General features: G+C 47.5%; 4 protein-coding genes across 7 annotated transcripts in view; 3 read left to right on the forward strand and 1 right to left on the reverse strand.

Annotated features, from left to right (window-relative positions):
- Positions 1-2,787, reverse strand: part of LOC132472379 (BTB/POZ domain-containing protein 1-like) — a 5,876-nt gene extending 3,089 nt beyond the window's left edge. The window contains exon 1 of the mRNA XM_060071985.1: positions 2,775-2,787. Coding sequence (XP_059927968.1) covers positions 2,775-2,787 — 13 coding nt within the window. The remainder of the gene's footprint in view (positions 1-2,774) is intronic.
- On the forward strand, positions 860-5,478 carry LOC132472020 (ras association domain-containing protein 8-like). Its single transcript, XM_060071425.1, is given in 8 exon segments — positions 860-1,020; positions 2,759-2,912; positions 3,495-3,581; positions 3,584-3,622; positions 3,625-3,810; positions 3,813-4,139; positions 4,374-4,615; positions 5,007-5,478. Coding segments are annotated over 7 exon segments (1,188 nt in total). The 5' UTR covers positions 860-1,020; positions 2,759-2,809; the 3' UTR covers positions 5,211-5,478.
- A 148-nt stretch (positions 5,479-5,626) lies between these two features.
- On the forward strand, positions 5,627-8,100 carry LOC132472021 (PHD and RING finger domain-containing protein 1-like). 4 transcript variants are annotated; one of them, XM_060071429.1, is made up of 8 exons: positions 5,654-5,720; positions 5,863-5,909; positions 6,175-6,353; positions 6,484-6,567; positions 6,680-6,810; positions 7,079-7,173; positions 7,383-7,576; positions 7,695-8,100. In XM_060071429.1, the coding sequence occupies exons 3-8, from the start codon at positions 6,183-6,185 to the stop codon at positions 7,806-7,808; spliced, it is 789 nt and encodes a 262-aa protein (XP_059927412.1). In that variant the 5' UTR covers positions 5,654-5,720; positions 5,863-5,909; positions 6,175-6,182; the 3' UTR covers positions 7,809-8,100. The 4 variants fall into 4 exon arrangements, with proteins under 4 accessions (XP_059927409.1, XP_059927412.1, XP_059927411.1 ...); XM_060071428.1 differs by having other exon boundaries at positions 5,664-5,720; positions 5,863-6,038; XM_060071426.1 differs by lacking the exon at positions 5,863-5,909 and having other exon boundaries at positions 5,627-5,720; positions 7,347-7,576.
- Positions 8,101-10,802: 2,702 nt separating this feature from the next.
- Positions 10,803-11,992, forward strand: LOC132472038 (achaete-scute homolog 1b-like). Its single transcript, XM_060071450.1, has 2 exons — positions 10,803-11,581; positions 11,744-11,992. The coding sequence occupies exons 1-2, from the start codon at positions 10,968-10,970 to the stop codon at positions 11,748-11,750; spliced, it is 621 nt and encodes a 206-aa protein (XP_059927433.1). The 5' UTR covers positions 10,803-10,967; the 3' UTR covers positions 11,751-11,992.
- Positions 11,993-19,050: the final 7,058 nt, after the last annotated feature.

Consider the following 19,050-nt stretch of genomic DNA (forward strand, 5'->3'; position numbering starts at 1 on the left):
TATAGGAACATGATACCCACCATATCAACAGGCATAGCTCCATCATATGTACAGATATTCAGGAATATGTACATGTTTCCAATTTGAGATCATTGTACATTAAATGTAGAAGCAGTGCAGAATTAGATAACGGAAACCCTGCAATATATTATATTTGGATCGAAATGGTCCACTTCAGAAAGTACATCTTTGTTGGTTTACTTTTGACTTTGTCATAGGTACAACACTGCCATCTAGTGGTCCATTTATATACAATTTATCATTCTACACCTGTTTGGGAGAGTGTACACAAAGCTTATCCATTTCTCCCTGTGTGTGTGTGTGTGTGTGTGTGTGTGTGTGTGTGTGTGTGTGTGTGGTGTGTGTGTGTGTGTGTGTGTGTGTGTGTGTGTGTGTGTGTGTGTGCGTGCGTGCGTGCGTGCGTGCGTGCGTGCGTGCGTGCGTGCGCGCGAGAGAGAGAGAGAGAGAGAGAGAGAGAGAGAGAGAGAGAGAGAGAGAGAGAGAGAGAGAGAGAGAGAGAGAGAGAGAGAAACACACATTGTTTTGTTTGTGTGTCAAACATGATCATAGTTTTCCAAGCATGTCGTTTTCCAAACAGAGACATTATTACGCAATATAAGTCTGAACTTAAAGTAATAGGAGTTGTGTTCAAAGACACGCACACGCCCATCCAACTATTTTGATCAATAGTGTGATACTAGGAGACAAAGGGGGAGGCTGTGAGCTGGGTCGAGAGAGAGAGAGAGAGAGAGAGAGAGAGAGAGAGAGAGAGAGAGAGAGAGAGAGAGAGAGAGAGAGAGACAGAGAGAGAGAGAGAGAGAGAGAGAGAGAGAGAGAGAGAGAGTGAGTAAGCTTAGACAGCTCTCTCACATTCCGGTGGCTCATTCCACACTCCCACTCGGTCCCATACGCACTGGAGCAGCCCTAGACCTGTCTGTGGGTCACACTAGTCCTCTGACAGCCAGCACTTGTTGGTCTCCAGGACTTATTGATGCGACGGGACAACAGGGCAAACACAAGGTAACGTTAAGCTAAGCGTAAAGCAGAGTCTCCTGCTAAACTTCCAACCACTTGTTTATCCATATCCATTTATCCTTGTTTACCGTTTGATTAGATAATTCATGGATAGTCTTCTTTGTTGAAATTGACACTGAAAAGGTTAACCACTTCGTGGTGAAATAATGATAGACTACGCTGAGTTGATTTGTTAATGATGTTTTTGTGAACCATCGCACTCTTCAACGATGCATCACTAATGAGACGCTCTGATATGTGTGGGCTATGACGTCACTTGCATTACGCAAACCAATTATGTAATTAAAAAACGACACTGATGTACGATTAACTAATTTGTCTTGACGTAACATAATTAGGTAGAATCCATCTACATGAGGCACTGTTTACATCTGGCAAAGACCATATCATTTGTAAGCCTCGAGGTTTTAACTGCTGTTATCCAACTTAAAATAATATCATGCAACACAAATTTTATTTCAGTTAATTTATTAAATCAAATAAATAAATTCAAAAAAGCATAATTGACATAAGAAAACAAACGGCAACATTGCCAAAGCAGGTGAACAATTAGGAGGCCAAAGTATAAAATGTTGTACACTATATATATATATATATATATATATATATATATATATATAGCAGTCATCATGGTGTGTTTGTAACTGAGACTGAACGGAGGAATGTGAGGCGGAGTCTGCGTAAAGAATGTCAGTGTGTTCTTCCACATTCCAAGCTTCACCTGCCTGGACTCTGCGCTATCAGAGAGGAGCTGCTGCGGGTTTCTATTGGCCTTTAAACGCTCACTCGACTGGCCTCTTACCAAGAGGAGGGGTTTCAGTTTCAACTGAAACTCTTTTGTGCTCTGTATTGTGCACTTTTTTGTGAATCGCAAATCTCTGCACTCAGGCAATGAGATGCGCTGCGTATTATTCAAATCGCGTTATGGACACGTCACTGCGGTTTGCACGGAGCGCCTTTTGTTTTGGTGGAATCACAGCTCGTTCTTTTGTTAAGATTTAAACTTCTATGTGTGTTGGAGATGGCTCGTTATGGTATTGCAGTTGCACTATAGCCCTGCCAACATTTACTTATTGTTCACCCTTACTACAAGAACACTAATGTATTTCCGAGTACATATTATCTTCAATATTTTAGATTGTGTGTGTGTGTGTGTGTGTGTGTGTGTGTGTGTGTGTGTGTGTGTGTGTGTGTGTGTGTGTGTGTGTGTGTGTGTGTGTGTGTGTGTGTGTGTGTGTGTGTGTGTGTGTGTGAGAGAATCAATTCGTCGTGTCCTGACAACATGTCACCAGAAAGCTGGTCCTACTGGTTTGTGACGCCACTGTCGCTGATTGAGTGTTAGTGTTATATGTTGCATGGAGGCTTCCTTATGCAATCACTTTTTCCTTCAACTTGTTAGAAAATGGGTGCAGGTTTACAGAGCTAGCCTTCGTCAAACTGAGTATTATCACCTTGATGGGGCAATGTTTATACTCAGTGTTGATGTTTTAGGGCTAACCCCCTAGGCAGGTCAATGCTATGGCATCTTTTCTCTCTCATGAAACCAAAGGAGACATTTAGATGATTTTGGTTTTGTTTCTGATGAATAAAGCTATGGAAGTAAAACAGAAGCTTAGCAGCAATGAGAGAACCTCACCGCATCAACACATGAATGTGTTGCTAATTGCTAATCAAAAGATTACCCGGATCAACCTTGTAATTATTCTCTATTGTTCCTCCACAGTTTCTGTCCAGGTTACCTGATGGAGCCATGCTCTTCTGAATAGGCGTGGTGATGGAGCTGAAGGTGTGGGTGGATGGTGTGGTCAGAGTGGTGTGTGGCCTATCGTACACCACTTCCTGCCAGGATGTGGTCATTGCTCTCGCTCAGGCCATTGGTAAGTCTGCCCGACATGTTGACATCTACTCTCGGGACCTCAGGAGTTTACAGTGGTTTTAATTCCACTGTTTCAGCTTGTAGTATGGTATATGGACCGACAGAAGAGACACTAAACACACATATCTTAACCACACCAATCGTTTGACTTGACCACATCTAACCGTTGGATCCAATACATGAACACGACCATCTCTTACCCGATGCTTAACTATAGAACCATAGAACTAAGTGCCGAGCACTAACAATTGTTAGGTAAACCCAATAGCCGTACACAACAGATAGCTTGGATGAGACAAAACCTATATGAACATACAGTATGTACATACTGCATTCCGTATGACATGCATACGGAATGACAATTCCTAGTCTGTCTTACATAGTTTTGATGTAAAGCGTCTTAGAGTACCATATTAAGCGCTATATAAATTTCATTTATTATTATTATTATTATTATTATTATTATTATTATTATTATTATGAGAATGGTGGGCATGTTTCCTGGCCAAATGGGTAAGTAGCTAAAGCCTCTCCCATTGATGAACTCCGAGTCCTAACCCGTCACTGCATGGTTTTCCTACAGGCCAGACGGGCCGCTACATCCTCGTCCTGAAGCTGCGAGGCACGGAGCGCCAGCTCCTCGCCACCGACTCCCCGCTGCAGGCCGTGGCCAGCTGGGTCAGCAGGCCACTGAGGTCCAGTTCGTCCTGCGACGACGGGCCACGCCCTCGGCGACGGCCCCCGTGGGTCCGAGACGGACGGGCGGCGGCTGCTGCTGCTGCTGCCGAGACCACCGGAGCCACCGAGCCAACCCCGGAAGGCCCAGTCCTTCCACCTGGGTCCCTCCACGTTCCCCAGGAGGAAGAGGACCAGGGCGTACTCGCCATCGCCCAGAGCCTCCCAGAGCCCAGGGCCTCCCCGGTCTCCTTCCAGGAACCTGTCCGCCCTGTTAAGACGAGTCCGCCCCTCGGCTCCAAAGAGGAGGCCTTCAGGCAGATACTGAAGCAGCAGGAGTGGCTCTATGACCTGGAGGTGCAGCTTCAGGCTCTGAAGTGTGAGCTGCGGGATGGCGAGAGGAGCTCTGGTCCCACGCCCGTCCCCTCCCCGCCGCCCAGCCTGGAGGAGGAGCTGGAGGAGCTGGAGACGAGGACCAGGCAGAACGAGGCAGAGCTCATGCACGCTGAACACTGGGAAGAGCAGCTCGAGGAGGAGTTGGACCTTGAAGATGGTTGGTGTTTTGCTGAAAGCAGGATTTATTTTCTACTACTTGAGGCTAAAAAGTGTAACATATTTAACTTCATTTGAATTTCTTTCACTCTTGCCTGTTTTATGCCCATAAACATTGCACATACAGAGAATTACGTACAAGATTGGGTACAATTCGGTCAGGCTGTGTGTAAATATTCGCTAAATCTCGGATTGCAATTAGTCTGTGTTAATCTTGTTGACTTGTTCTCTCCAGATATGCACGGACGCCTAGACACCATCTCCTCCAACATCGACGACCATATCTCCAGGCTCCAGGACCTCCAGGCCCATTCGAACAAGCTGGGGCACGACTTGCAGCTGGAACAGAGCTCCGTTCCGCAGCTAGACGACCACGCCCTGCCCTCCCTGAGACAGGAGCTCCAGAGTCGCCTGCAGGAAGGGAATGCACTCGCGGCACTACTGTCGGAAAAGGAGAGGGAACTACAAGCTGTGAAAGTAATGCTGGAGGTGTATGTTCATTCTGACACTAAACTTGACTGAAAGGTTTAAATATACTGTATATTTTGCACCGTATTGAAGTAGATCATTTCGGTGTGTTACAACGCCCTCCCTAGGCCAAACTATGTATCGCAGCCCCACCAGACCAGGTTATTCATTATTTTCATGTGGCTAACGGATAAAAGTTATACAGATATTGCCAATAAATTTAAATTCGTGTCAATTGTAAATTTTAATATTCATTGGAACACAGCATCGTTAACAGTTACATTTAGGGCATTTAGCAGACACTTTTATCCAAAGCGACTTAGAATAAGTACATTTGTCTGAAGAAAGAGAAACACTATGCACCACCATGACTAACCTCCTCTGCCCTGCGTCTCTTTAGGAGAGGAGCCAGCTGATAGAGGAGTGTGACAAGGACCTGAGACAGCTCAAGCTTCAGCAGTTCATCCAGCAGGCTGGCGTGACTGCAGGCCCACCCGACTCAGAGCAATGGGAGAACCCCTATCTCCCGGCCCCCTCGGACCGGTACCTCTCCAACGCCGGCCTCATGGAGGACGACCTGAACGAAGCTGTCAGCGTGTGCTGAGGCGTTCAGTCGTCACGCACACACTATGAACTCAATAATAAACAGCTTCGGTCCATGGGGATTATATCGATGTGTTGTAAGAGTGGCATCTTTACGAAAAAGTGTGTCACATATTTTGCTGTGAACACAGTTTTATCGGTCGTGAACTAGTGTTTGTGTGTGTGTTCAAAAGATTCAATATATGAAGGATTTATATTTTCAGTGTTAGCGTTTAACATGTTTATTATTTGATACATACAATTTTGTTTAAATAAACGAGTGAAACCAATGGCTGATGATTGGATATTGATTTTTTATCACCAGTTCGAGTTCCTTTTGAGTTTATAATGGTGTAGAAACAGCCAATAGTCGCTTTCTTTGGACTTTAGTTTCACAGCGCGTATCGTCCAATCGTGCGATGGAACAACCTAAGGAGTCTAACCAATGAGGCACCAGCGTTTTTCAAAACACGGAAGTAGTTCCATCCAGCACTATAATGCATTTAGCCGTGGAACAATAGATGCGTAAAAGGTAATATGATCAAAAAGTATGCATACGATTCTGCATTTACTTGACAAGAGGGTTGTCTCGCAATGTAACGCTCACGTACCTACTACCCAGAGAGACCACAACATGTGTAACCTAATTTACTGCTCTCATCTTTGTAATACAGACACTTCCTCTCGGGACCAGCAGGGGCCGCTGTTCGGCCCTTTGTATGTAGGTCACGGGTAATGGTCTCAACTAGTTAAAATAACATTGACCTCGCTGGAGCTTTGGTCAATTGAACACCTGCCTAGCTACCAAATATTAATGTTGGGGTCCCATGTTGACAGCGCTTTAAAAAGGGTAAAAGGTCATTCATTTGATTGCTCAACTACCTCTGGCCAGGTAGCTTGCATGACCAGACCTGTAATCAGTGGTATGAGTGACACCTGTGTTGGTCGTAGTAAAACCATGCAAGGTGTTTTTCGTTCTTTTCCAGTTTGAAGCATGGCTGAAGAGGTCTCATCTGGACCTGAACCCGGACCCGGGGCAGTGGATTCTAACCCTGCACAGAACACGTGTCCGGTGTGCCTGAGCCCCTTCAGCGGACAGAGTGTGGCCACGCTAGAGAACTGCCAGCACGCATTCTGCCTGGCGTGTATTCTAGAATGGTCCAAGGTATCACTCAACTCTATGAATTTCATTGGTAACCTGTTGTGAGAATGTATTTTGGTAATTGTGTGAACCTCAAAGAGTCATAACTAAAGGGGCAGTGAAGGCACTATTCTGATGTTCTGTTTTAATTCAGATTGCGAACTCCTGTCCAGTGGATCGGATCGCCTTTGAGGTCGTCTACCAGAGATCATGTCTTGGAGGACCAATTCAAAAAGAGGTAGAGAGGAGTCCCCCTTTTGGATGCAACTGGACACAATACTCAAATACACCTCTTTTAATATAAAATAATCCTTTATTCCCATACTGCTTACTTCTGCTCTTTGTTCCAGATACGGGTGCAGAGACGAAGGCCTGACGATGACGATGGGGATGGGAGTGAGAGGGTGGCTGTGAACTGTGAGGCGTGCGGCCGGAGTGACCGTAGCCACCTACTACTAGTGTGCACACGCTGTGATTCAGGGTAGGGCGATTACCGTGCGTTCGCTGCGGGCCCCACATTGCTGTATTATTTTCTTGCTTGTTTTAATTAAATAAGATAAATACAATTAAAATAGTACTTTGTATTTTTATTGTATCTTATCCTGTGTTTTTACACTGTAACTGGGCTGTTGTAATTATTGATACAGTTGTTCCATCTATCTTATCATAATTGTCGTTTTTCATCGTAGCTTTCTAACCGTGACTCAACCCATGTTTATCTCCCCGTTCCATGGCGGCTCTTCTCCCAGGTACCACGTTAACTGCCTGACTCCTCAAGTGTCCCGGCCCCCTGGAGCTGTGTGGAGCTGCCCAGACTGTGCAGCACTCAGTCCCCCCAACTCAGGTGGGGTCCCAGTCTTCTCGGGCGTAAAAATGACTCTTTTCCTAGCTAACCAAACTTGTTTTTTTAAATGTTTGCTATTTAGTGTTTCTATGAACATCCTTACTGTACCGACAGGAATATTGTTTCTCCTTCTTCTGACAAATGTACTTATTGTAAGTCTCTTTGGATAAAAGCGTCTGCTAAACGTAAATGTCTGTCCGGCGCGACAGAGGACGAGCAGGTGAGCGACGAGGAGCTGACGGAGCTGCTGTTGGAGGCGGCGGGCGGCCAGCTGACCCCTAGCCGTCTCAGGCCCTCCACCCTCGGCCAGCCCGGCCGCTCCACGCCCCCACGCATCCGTCACAGCCAGAGGATCCAGAATGCATCTGGGGCCGACGCCAGGCCAGCACCGCCACCCTTCCTGGTCAGTACAGCGTTCTAAAGATGGAAGGCACGTCTGTCTGGCTGGCTGTCTGTCTGTCTTTTGGGGATTAGCTGTTTTTATGATGATGACCATAATATGGAATTCCCATTATTTTCAGCATGTACCGAAATACCTGATGAGAGCAACGCAACCGGCTGAGTCTGAGACCAGCGCTGCACCCAATGATGGGCAGGAAGGAGACTGCCTGTCAAGCGGTGCACAACGGAGTTGAATGTACCGCTGGCCTGCCTGTCAAATTGTAATGCGTAAAAATTATCCAGTAGGGGGCAGCGTGTTGCCCTGATGTGACGGTCCCGCGGCTCTGTAGAGCTGCAGTTTGGTTAATGGAACCATTTCACGGTTGCAGAAACAACCTTTTGTTGTGACACTTTCACTAACTAGACTGCTGTTTTTGTTCTACCTTTTGTCATTGCGAATATTGAGAATTTTCTCTGCTCTTTTTGAAAGTTGTTTTGAATTTAATTTGATGAACCAGTCCACATCAATACAAACTTTACACACAATCCTTTTGTCTTTGCATTTTATGGTGGCAAAAAAAATACAAGTTTGAGGCTATTTGCCCTGTCTTTAACAGAGCAGCACCCAGGGACAATTAGTGCCTTTGTCACAGAACCTTTTTTTATAGAGCAAAACAATCTGCTTAGCCTGTTGGTGGAAAAGTGGCAGGCTGCTATGGCGACACATTAGTGCCATAATTCACTAATGTGATAAAAGATGCATTCGGGCGTATTATATTATTCCACACGCGTAGATATTAACTGCGAGCGCGCAAATGATCTCTGCGCGCGCAAACAGCCTCTCGCGCGCGCAAATTACCTCAGCGCGCGCAAAAAAGCCTCTCGCGCGTAACAGCCTCTCGCGAAAGATGTTTTTACGCTCGCTCGAATTTAATTTTGGCACTATGGGGGAGGGAACCAAGGCAGGGGGGGCTTTCCTATGATTGGCCGTTTCTGAAGCGCGATATTTGATTGACAGCCCTCCTCAGCCTTCCTCTCATTCAATTCTGAATTGTACAGTAAATGGCTGAAACGATAGTTACGTATTGTAACTCTAGATTCTATGAGTATAGGCGCAGCCTTTTAAGGCTATTGCTATTGGGTTATCCCTAGGCGTGAGCCGTAGCACTGAAAAATGTGTAATCCCCGACCACCAACAGCGTGGGCCTCAATTACGTCCGCGTGCGGCGTGCCTCAACGACGTCCGCATTTCGCAGATATAGGCTAGTCGGGCGCCTTCCTTGGGAGGTGTTTCAGGCACGTCCAGTGGGGAGGAGACCTCGGGGAAGACCCAGGACTAGGTGGAGAGATTATATCTCAACACTGGCCTGGGAACGCCTCGGGATCCCCCCGTCAGAGCTGGTCAATGTGGCCCGGGAAAGGGAAGTCTGAGGCCCCCTGCTTGAGCTGCTCCCCCCGCGACCCGACCCCGGATAAGCGGACGAAAATGAGATGAGAAATGAGATGAGTCGGGCGCCGGCGGACGTTCTGCTCCCAATAAACAGCTTTTCTTCAGCTATTTAAAGGACAATGAGGCCGACACTTAAAAGGCTGCGCCTATACTCATAGAATCTGGAGTTACAATACGTAACTATCGTTTCAGCCATTTACTGAACAATTCCGAATTGAATGAGAGGAGGGCTGAGGAGGGCTGTCAATCAAATATCGCGCTTCAGAAACGGCCAATCAAAGGAAAGCCCGCCCTGCCTTGGTTCCCTCCCCCATAGTGCCAAAATTAAATTCGAGCGAGCGTAAAAACATCTTTCGCGAGAGGCTGTTACGCGCGAGAGGCTGTTTTGCGCGCGCTGAGGTAATTTGCGCGCACGAGAGGCTGTTTTGCGCGCGCAGAGGTAATTTGCGCGCTCGCAGTTAATATCTACGCGTGTGGAATAATATAATACGCCCGAATGCATCTTTTATCACATTAGTGAATTATGGCACTAATGTGTCGCCATAGGCTGCCTGTCAAATGGTACACAAGTAAAGTTGTTCCACTGGCCAGCCTGTCGAGTTTTAATGCTACCATTATCCAGAGGGGGGCAGCATAACGCCTCGTCGTGAACATAGAATCTCGAGCCATTTCAACGTCTTTCTAGACCTGATTTAATGAATGGAAGAATTTTCACGTTCGGGGAAACAGACGTTTTTTCTGACACTTTGAACTCAACAGCTATTGCAAACTGCATATTGAAATGGACAATTTTTGAAAGGTGTTTATTTACCAGACGAAACTAATACAAACTTTACAAACAAACCTTTGAGTCTGTTGGCTCTCTGCTTTTAATAATGTATTTGCAAGGTCCCAGTCTTTTGCCTTGATCAAGGGCTCGCGTACAATTATTAATCTCAACATCTTAGTCGTTTGATGTGATGATTAGGCCTAATATTCAGCAACGTCTTGGCTAGAGAAGTAGACCACTCAGCCTTCCGTAGTACTTTGAATCAATCGTCTCCTCTATTGCAGCCACGCATTACTTCCAAACCCTGGAGGTTAAAATGTGTACCATATTTAACCTCATTTAATTCACTCCTTCACTCATTTTTTTTTTCTTCGCATAAACACGGAAAGTACAGATATAGCTAGCCTATAGGAATGGGTAAAATTATGTTAGGATGTGTGATTGTAATTGCTTTGGCGAGGAATAGGCTGCATGGATAATAACACTATCCTTGAGCATTATATTAAGCATTGATGCAATTCTTTTGTAAGTGCTGCAACTAATGTTGCCCAGCAATATTATCAATTTCGGTTTAGTTTCAGTTTTAATCCTTAATTTAACCCGTGTGATATTTTTCTGTAAAACACGATGGACTGATCAGTGATCAGTTTCTATTTATACACGCCTTTATAAAGACGAACTAACCCTTTTTCAGAATTGTTACTTTCAGTATAAGAAGCCTTCAACGTATACGAAAGAATCCTGCAGGACAAATTAATTTAATGACAGGGACGCAGCGTCAGTGGTTGAAAGGGGTCCTCCGGATTATTACAACGTGCGTACTTTGAATGAGCCAATTGGCTTCCAGGACGGCTCTATTGGAATGGAAATTAGGTGCTGCCAGCGTTGTGTGTGTGTGTGTGCGTGTGTGTGTGTGTGGTGTGTGTGTGTGTGTGTGTGTGTGTGTGTTGGGGGGGGGGGGGGGGGCGGGGTTGCATGGGAACGCCGCAGGACACGCGCCTGGCTCGCGTCCTGGGTCTGTCCAACGGCCGGTGTTGGGAAGCTTCTCAGAAGCGTGCGACGCGCAGAGAAAAGAGGGGAGGAGAAATCACTTATAAAAGAAACCACCGCGCACCGTTTGACGTGTTGTTGTCCTGAAGTTTCGGGGTGCGTGCATCTACTTTATAATAGCTTGTATTACTTCCTTGGAGAGAAATGGAGACCATGTCGTCGCCTGCGACGCACGAGAATTTTTCCCAGTATACGCTCCTGATGATATCAGGGGGTCAAACTTTACTACCTGCCTCGGGAGAAGAAAGGTGTGCGATCAAAGTGGAACCACGGCAGACGGATCCCGAGGTGCTGAATAGACAGCACCCCGGGTCACCCCAACTTTTACGCTGCGTAAAAAGAACCCATTTGGAAAGAGTGGATTTCGATTTCCCCCACAAGCAACAATTTGTCGCGTCCGTCGCGCGCAGGAACGAGCGAGAGAGAAACCGCGTGAGACAGGTCAACGCCGGCTTCCAGACTCTTCGCCAGCATGTGCCCAACGGAGCCACCAACGGGAAGCTCAGCAAGGTGGAGACGCTCCGGTCCGCCGTGGAGTACATCCGAGCTCTGCAGCAACTTTTGCACTCAGGCCAGTCCATCTCGGCGGCGTTTGATAACTTGGAGGTGGCCTCCTCGCCTTCCGTCTCCAGCGGGCTCTCGGCGGGACCCGAGTCGCCCCACTCCACCTGCTCCTCGACCTCGGAGGATGGGACCGGCTATGGGACTTTACGCACCGAGGAACCCGAGCTCTTAGACTTCAGCGCCTGGTTGCACAGGTACACTGAGTTCTTGAATAACTGAGAGGACAGAAGTCTTACCACTGCGTTAAGGACACGAGGATCTTCTCTTGTGCATCCGTCCTGTATCCTATATGCTATATCCTATATCCCATATCCTATATCCTGTATCCTAACCATCCAGTGTTGTTTGGTTTACAGATTCTAAATCGATTCAACTCAACCCCACATTCGGAGTTTGCCTTCTCCAATACTTGGATGGACTTGCAACCAAGAAGAATCGACATGCTGGAAACCAACATGCCTCACATATTCAGTTTGATGCCCTTGTCTGTAAATATGTAAATACATGAATGCTTTATTTTTTTAAATTCATATATTCTTTACTTGTTTTATAGATCCTATTTTTCCTAATGTAAATCATAATAAAAACAAACTTTTGATATAAAACTGTTTCTCCGTTTACTTTGTTAAAGTAATTTTCTATTGAAGGCCTATTTCACCTCAATAAACAGGTGGTTCACGTCTTGAGGTTTTGAGTATAGACCAAAAGCAGTACAGCCCTGTGTGTGTTAGCGTGAGAGTAGTTACTTGTGTGTCCATGTGTCCCTATGTGTGTTAGTGTGAGAGTAGTTATTTATGTGTAGTGTATGTGTCCATGCATGCCTGTGTGTGAGTGTGAGATATACTTGTGTGGACTAGTATATGAGTCCATGCGTGCATGTTTGTGTGTTATAAGAGGGTAGTTATTTGTGTGTAGTGTATGCGCCATGCGTGCCTGTGTGTGTTAGTGTGAAATCTGTTAGTGTGTGTAGTGTGAGTCCATGCGTGCCTGTGTGTGTTAACAACATTCGCCCGGTGAAAGGGTCCAGCATACAGCTCTTGTCTGCCTTCCTGAGTCAGTTGGGGAGATTTATTTGCATACGCTATTGTGTGTTCCAGGTTAGGCCCCACTGCTGCCCTCCTTCAGCATGTCTCCTCTCTACCTCTTCTGTCGGTGAGGCCCAGTGAATCGCTGGGCTGCCTCTCTTCACTGAACCCCTTTTGTGTACAGCAAGCCCCTCATTCATCTCCTACCACCGGCCACCGACACTTCTCATTGGTCAGCCTCATTACCTTGATATAGAGGCACGCTTTGGAGTGGCGTGGCTAAACATTGAGTTATTTTGTGTCTGGCAGAGGTACGATTCTATAGGACTACAATGGTAGATTGGTGTTGAAGGTTTGAACGATGCCATGCTAAATGGGCTCACTGAACTTGAAACCCTGCAATAGCTTTAAAGTTCCTGTTCATGGTTTTAAAATAGTTTATTTGGTTGCTCAAGAAACTGTATGAGAGAAACCCAAGTATAACCAATTGATTTCTGATAAATAACGCACTGCCAGCTGTGTGTTACCCAAATAATTTGTCCCTCATATCTTAATAAACATTTGTTTGGATATTAATACAACTTTGTAGCAGGCATCTAAAGCATTCTGACACGCGTCTCGGATGTCTCTCGATATATGTAACTCCTCAAATTTAGTAAACTAGGCCAACTTTTACCACACAGTAGAGCTCTACAGGCTAATACAGTAGAGCTCAACACTCAACAGGCTAACACATTGGAGCTCTACATGCTAATACAGTTGAGCTCTACATGCTAACTCAGTAGAGCTCTACAGGCTAACTCAGTGGAGCTCTACAGGCTAACACAGCAGAGCTCTACATGCTAACACAGTGGAGCTCTACATGCTAATACTGTGGAGCTGTACATGCTAAAACAGTGGAGCTCTACATGCTAACACTGTGGAGCTCCTCATGCTAATATTTTGGAGCTCTACAGGCTAACACAGTGGAGCTCAACATGCTAACACAGTGGAGTGCTACAAGCTAACTAAGTAGAGCTCTACATGCTATCACAGTAGAGCTCTACATGCTAACACACTGGAGCTTTACATGCTAATACTGTGGAGCTCTACATGCTAACATAATGGAGCTCTACATGCTAATACTGTGGAGCTCTTCATGCTAACATAATGGAGCTCTAAATGCTAACACAGTGGAGCTCTACATGCCAAAGGGCCTGCCTGTCTCTGCAGTGGATTCCCCCGCGCACCGTGTTAAAGGGTATACAGTCGAACAAGTCGATTTCTTGCCGGCTGTAACCACAGAGACCAGACTGTGGCACACGACTGAACATATGTCGTGTGCCACTTTTTATTACCGGGAAGAACGGCTGCGCCTGTCCGCGTAGCTGTTGCTAGTCAAATCCCGGCTTACCTCCCATTGAAACGTAATGGGACGCGGGCGTTCCATCGCGAGTCATCTGGTTCACCTTTTCATATGGAAAGCAAACGACACAATGCAATCAAAATGGCCGACTGTCCAAGGCCGGGTCAGGCCCAGAGAGAAGATCTGTTAATCGAGAAGGATCCTCTCGTTAGACACATCTAACCCGACCGCCCCCCCCCCCGACCACCTCCTCCCCGCGGCTCTCCCGGACCCCCAAACCTTGTTCTTCCTTCTCCCTCAGCATTCTCACTTTACAAGCATGCAGGGGGCCCTGTGAGCCGGCCGTATGGAGGCTGTCCTCCCTGCTTTGTGCTGGCGTGCCCGGGGCCGCCCCGCGGACCCATCGTCATTGTACCCCCCCCATTGATCGCTGGCTGGGCCGTATGGAGGCACCCCTGGGTGTCAGAGGTGACAAAGGAGTGGAGTGGGAGTTTGTTTCTGCTCAAGCAGAAGTGGTGTGTGCCTCTGTGTGTGTGTGCCTCTGTGTGTGTGTGAGGGGTGGGGGTGTGTGTGTGTGTGTGTCGGTGTGTGTCTGTGTGTGTGTGTGTGTGTGTGTGTGTGTGTGTGTGTGTGTGTGTGTGTGTGTGTGTGTGTGTGTGTGTGTGTGTGTGCGTGCGTGCGTGCATGTGTATGTGTATGCGTATGCATGTGTGTGTGTGTGTGCGTGCGTGCGTGCATGTGTATTTGTGTGTGTGTGTGGGTGTGTGTGTGTGTGTGTAGAGGGGGTGCCTCTGAACTGTCAACTGTGGGGAGCAGGCGCCCAGAGAAAGGATACGGGGTCGTTAATGATTATTGCGCTCAGTAACTCAGGCGTCTTGGAGCCTTGTTTCGGTGTTTCCCGGCTCCACCCTGAAGTTTGGATTCGGTGGATTTTGAGAGAAAAGCATCTGAACATAGGGAGGTAGAGCGGGTTGGCCTGTAGACGGAAGGTTGCTAGTTCGATCCCCGGCTCCTCCTCCGAGTGTCGAGGTGTCCCTAAGCAAGGCACCTCCCCCTGACTGCTCCTGACGAGCTGGCTGTCGCCTTTCATGGCGGACACCGCCGTCGGTGGGTGAGTGCGAGCATGAACGGGGTGAACGCGAGGCAGTACTGTAAAGCGCTCTGAGTGGCCACTGATAGAAAAGCGCAACATAAACGCTTCTGAATAATGAGTTACTTACGACCTGTTTGGTGGGTAACCCCTCTGGGTTACCGTGCCAACACATGGCTCAGGGTGCCGGAGCGGTTTTGGGGATGTGATTATTGCAACACATTTGTCATTACAACCCATTACTCTCATGCTCGCTCTGGGGCATCAAGTTCTTTGTTGGGGCCTCCGGGCGGCCCTGCTCCGTCCAGCGAGCCGGCCCCGGGGCAGAGCCCAGCTGGGGCACTATTGTCTGGGCTGCGGGCGCCACGCAGGGACCCACGCGGGGAGGGACCGTGTCAGCTCTGATAGCTTTGTTCAAAGCTGCAGGGCATCTTGTTGAGGGATTTCTCCGCGTTCGTTTGATTAATAGAGGATTCTGTTTTGTTGGGATGGCGGTTTTTTTGGGGTTTCTTTGTGTGTAAAAAGCTAAACTTTCAAATGTAAAAAAAAGTCACCGGATATTAACTTCCCACCGTTCCCTCGACATGAATTTATCATCCAGCTTCCACTTTCTTGCACCTTTTCTTGTTTTTTGTTCAAAAACGTTTTTCTCTTCAGAAGCCTAATCCTTCCCCCTTCAGTCTTAAAGGGCTGAACAGACTCCCAACACTCCCATTTAATTCATGCTGCCTTCTAACGACAGCTTTCACTAATGGGTTCCTTGTTTACTTAGATTTGAAAGCAGCAGATTATCCTCACAACCAGATAGGCTCCTCTGGTCTTTTCCTTGCATTTCGATAAGAGACGCCACGATTTAAGTAAGCATATTTGTGGATTAAAACACAGCAGAGGTCTGCAAGCTTCTCTTCTTTTGAATAAAACAGGCTGGTACCGAGATTGGGTCAACAAACATTGATTTGACTCAGTATTTAAGAGATAGAGACAAAGGCAAGAAAATGAATTCTCACCAGCTAAAGTCGATCCAGAATGACGGGTAAAATTGGGCAGTCAGACAAGCAAATAACAATTTCCTCCCCACCGTGACTAGAACCACAAAGATATCTCCTGATTAAATCAAAGCTTCAGACGTTGAAGTATCTCTGCCTGCAGATTGGCTGGGCTCTGGGCTGCAGCTGCAGAGGGCAGAGGTGTCTGCTGGTTACATATTCATCACCCTGAAGTTGGAGATCTGAACTCTCTCCATCATCCATATGCAGCACTGCGTCGTCGAGGCTTTCATCCAAGCTTATCTGGACGACGCCAGCCTGCGCAGGGCAAAGCAAACACAGAACCGCCCGGTAGATCTGGAGGAGTGGGACAAGGGACAGAATTGATGAAGGTAAAGAGAGGATTATTGTTGAGCCAACATCACCCCCGTCTTCGTCTTCCTCTGGGTCCTTATCTCCATATCCCAGGACTTTTTCCAGAGAGAGCAGGCCCCATTTGGAGGGGGTATGGAAGGGTGTCTGAAGACCGGTTTCATGTTTGGCTCCATGAGCTGTGGGTCACCAGATCTTTCTCTGCATTGTCTCGCCATTCTCTCCCCTAACTAGATTCAGCGTGTTTGTTTTGAGGAGGCTGAGGAGGGGGTACCGGGGGGCTTTGGGGGGCCCCTCTGTTGCCTATTGTACCGCCCGGGGCTCCTTTGGTTGGTGGCCGTCGGCCCGACATCTTGTGCCATATGGAACCCCCGAGATTCCCCCAATCAAATTAGCTTTGTGCTAGCTCCTCTCTTCTGCCAGTCCAGGAATGGACTCTGGCCCCTGGTGACTGGGGGTCCGGGGGGGAGGTCGCGGGGGCCAAAGACGGACCCCAGTCTCTATGGGTGATAATTAACAAATGATATAATGGGATCATCGTCCCCTCATCTATCACTGGCCGCTGAGAGGCCGGGGACGCCGGGTGAAGGCAGCGGCCGTGCTCCATTCTCGGCTGTTCTGTTGTTTTTTTTGGGGGCTTTCTCTTTAAATCCGCTTCTTCTCAGTGAAAGGCGGGAGACCTAATCTAATAACTTTGACTTTAAAGGAGGAACGAGGAGCCACCAGCTCGTGTGTTCACCCCTGGCTTCTCCTCCCTGTGATGTGGTGCCGGCATTGGGCTGTTTGTCCTTCTGATAACCTGCCTCCCAGGCTGCAGCACACACAGGCAGAGCAGCCTGTTGGTGCTACGCACGTAAAGCCTACTGGTGGTAGTGGCAGAAAACACCAAGGGACACAAGGTTAGGGCCTACCGGTCGGTAGGGAAAATAGCACGTGAATTATTTTGTGCGACTGAGAAAGAAGGGGAGATAAAGTGTGCATGTGTGTGTGTGTGTGTGTGTGTGTGTGTGTGTGTGTGTGTGTGTGTGTGTGTGTGTGTGTGTGTGTGTGTGTGTGTGTGTGTGTGTGTGTGTGTGTGAGTGCCCGCCCGCCCGCCCGCCCGTTATTTGGTTATTTCTACAGAGGCACGAGGCCAGCTGCAGCAGCCAGACCGTGGTGAATCGCTGTATAACTCACAATCCCGTCCCCAGTGAAAGACGGCCAAAGAGATTTCCCAACTGGCCAATCAATTGGAGCCCTTCAATGAGTGAAGGCTATTGTGTTCTGCTAATGTGGAGGAGCAAGAGCAACCCCCTCCCTTCTCCCCCACTCCCTTCTCCCCTCCCTCCTTCCTTCCCTCCCTCCAAACAGCTCTCCCTGCCCCCTCCCTCTCTTGTTGATTTACTTCATGCCGCAGCTGTAAGTGATATTCTATTTCAGTTATAAAAAAGAAGTAGAATAATCCTAATACTAATAAATAGGGAATAATAAGAAAATACAGCTTATGTTTTTGTCGTGGTTCCTTCTCAGAAGCGTGATTCAGTTAGTAACCAAACTCAGTGAGAACTGTCAACAGGTGATAGTTTGGTGTTCAAACTCATCTTGCGTTTACAAAGTTGAAAAAGTACTTCACACACAAACATATAATCTTGGACTGAAAGAAAAGTATAAAATATAATGATAAAACAATATAAACGGCATGATAGAAACAATTAATATGTGTAACTGGGGTAGTCGGACGCTGCTAAATTCCTTTGGGGGGCCGTCACAGGAGAGCTCAACACAGATCCAACGAACACGCTCTTAAGTCAGGACGCAATACAAATGCAACGCCTCTTGTCGTAGATGCGCACCCACTTTCATCAACCAGCCCGTGCTATATTTAAGACACACGTTCCACGCACTGCAGCCTGTTGCATGTTACAGAAAGTGTTTGTGGTGCATAAGGAGCAGCAGTCAGAGGTGGCCCCCCAGCGGGCCCCCCAGCAGGCTAGAGGTGGGCCGGTGGGCCCTGCCCCCTCGGATAGGACACTGGCCGGGGTGACTGGTGACGGGGCGACCTAGACAAGGCCGGGGTTGGAGAGAGGAGCGCTCTCACGCCCATGTGCCCCCCCCCCCCCCCGGCCCCACCCTCTCCACAATGACTGTGTGGCTGGTGACCGCGGCAGCAAGGACACTGTCAAAGGGTTGAACTTGCCCCCGTAACCTCTGTTTTCAATCCCTACAGTAATGCGCTTTTCAGAGTGAAGAGGCAGACTATAGCAAAAGACGAGCACTGTGGCGCGATCGACGAGACAAAGAGGCAATCGATATGGTGGATGAAGATACCACCTGGAAAGTTATAATGATTTAAAAGAGTAGGCTATACGACTATTATCAAATTTATAAATGTTCTTATAGCTGAGAATTCTGTTTCTTCTGATGCATTGAATGCCTTCAGCCTTAAGATGGTGGATTTGTAATCTGTTGGCGCTCTCTGGTGGCGGTTTGTGGAAACACGTTGGTGAGCGTTAAACTCCTGAACCGCAGCAAAATGTATATTTCATCAACGAGCATCACGTTCACAGGCATTCTGTCGTTTTATCTTGTGCCCTGAGTTGTTTTATGCCTAGTGTTTGGTCTGGTACGGCTCACATTGAGGTTGTTTGGTGAGTGTATGATTCCACCTTATTAGAAATGTTTGTTCATCAAACCTTCACCTGTGGTGGAGAAATAGCCTCGAACACCTCGAAGTGGTTCGGAGTGCTCGTCGTATGAATCATTTGTTCATAAATTCAACCCACGTCCAACGATGTGAGAATTATGTGTTTTTGCTGATTGTGTCAACTTCTTTGGCACGTCGACTTCCAGCAGCCAGGCTTACCTC

This window comes from Gadus macrocephalus, chromosome 14 (assembly GCF_031168955.1).
Source record: "Gadus macrocephalus chromosome 14, ASM3116895v1".
NCBI classification, from domain to species: Eukaryota; Metazoa; Chordata; class Actinopteri; order Gadiformes; family Gadidae; genus Gadus; species Gadus macrocephalus.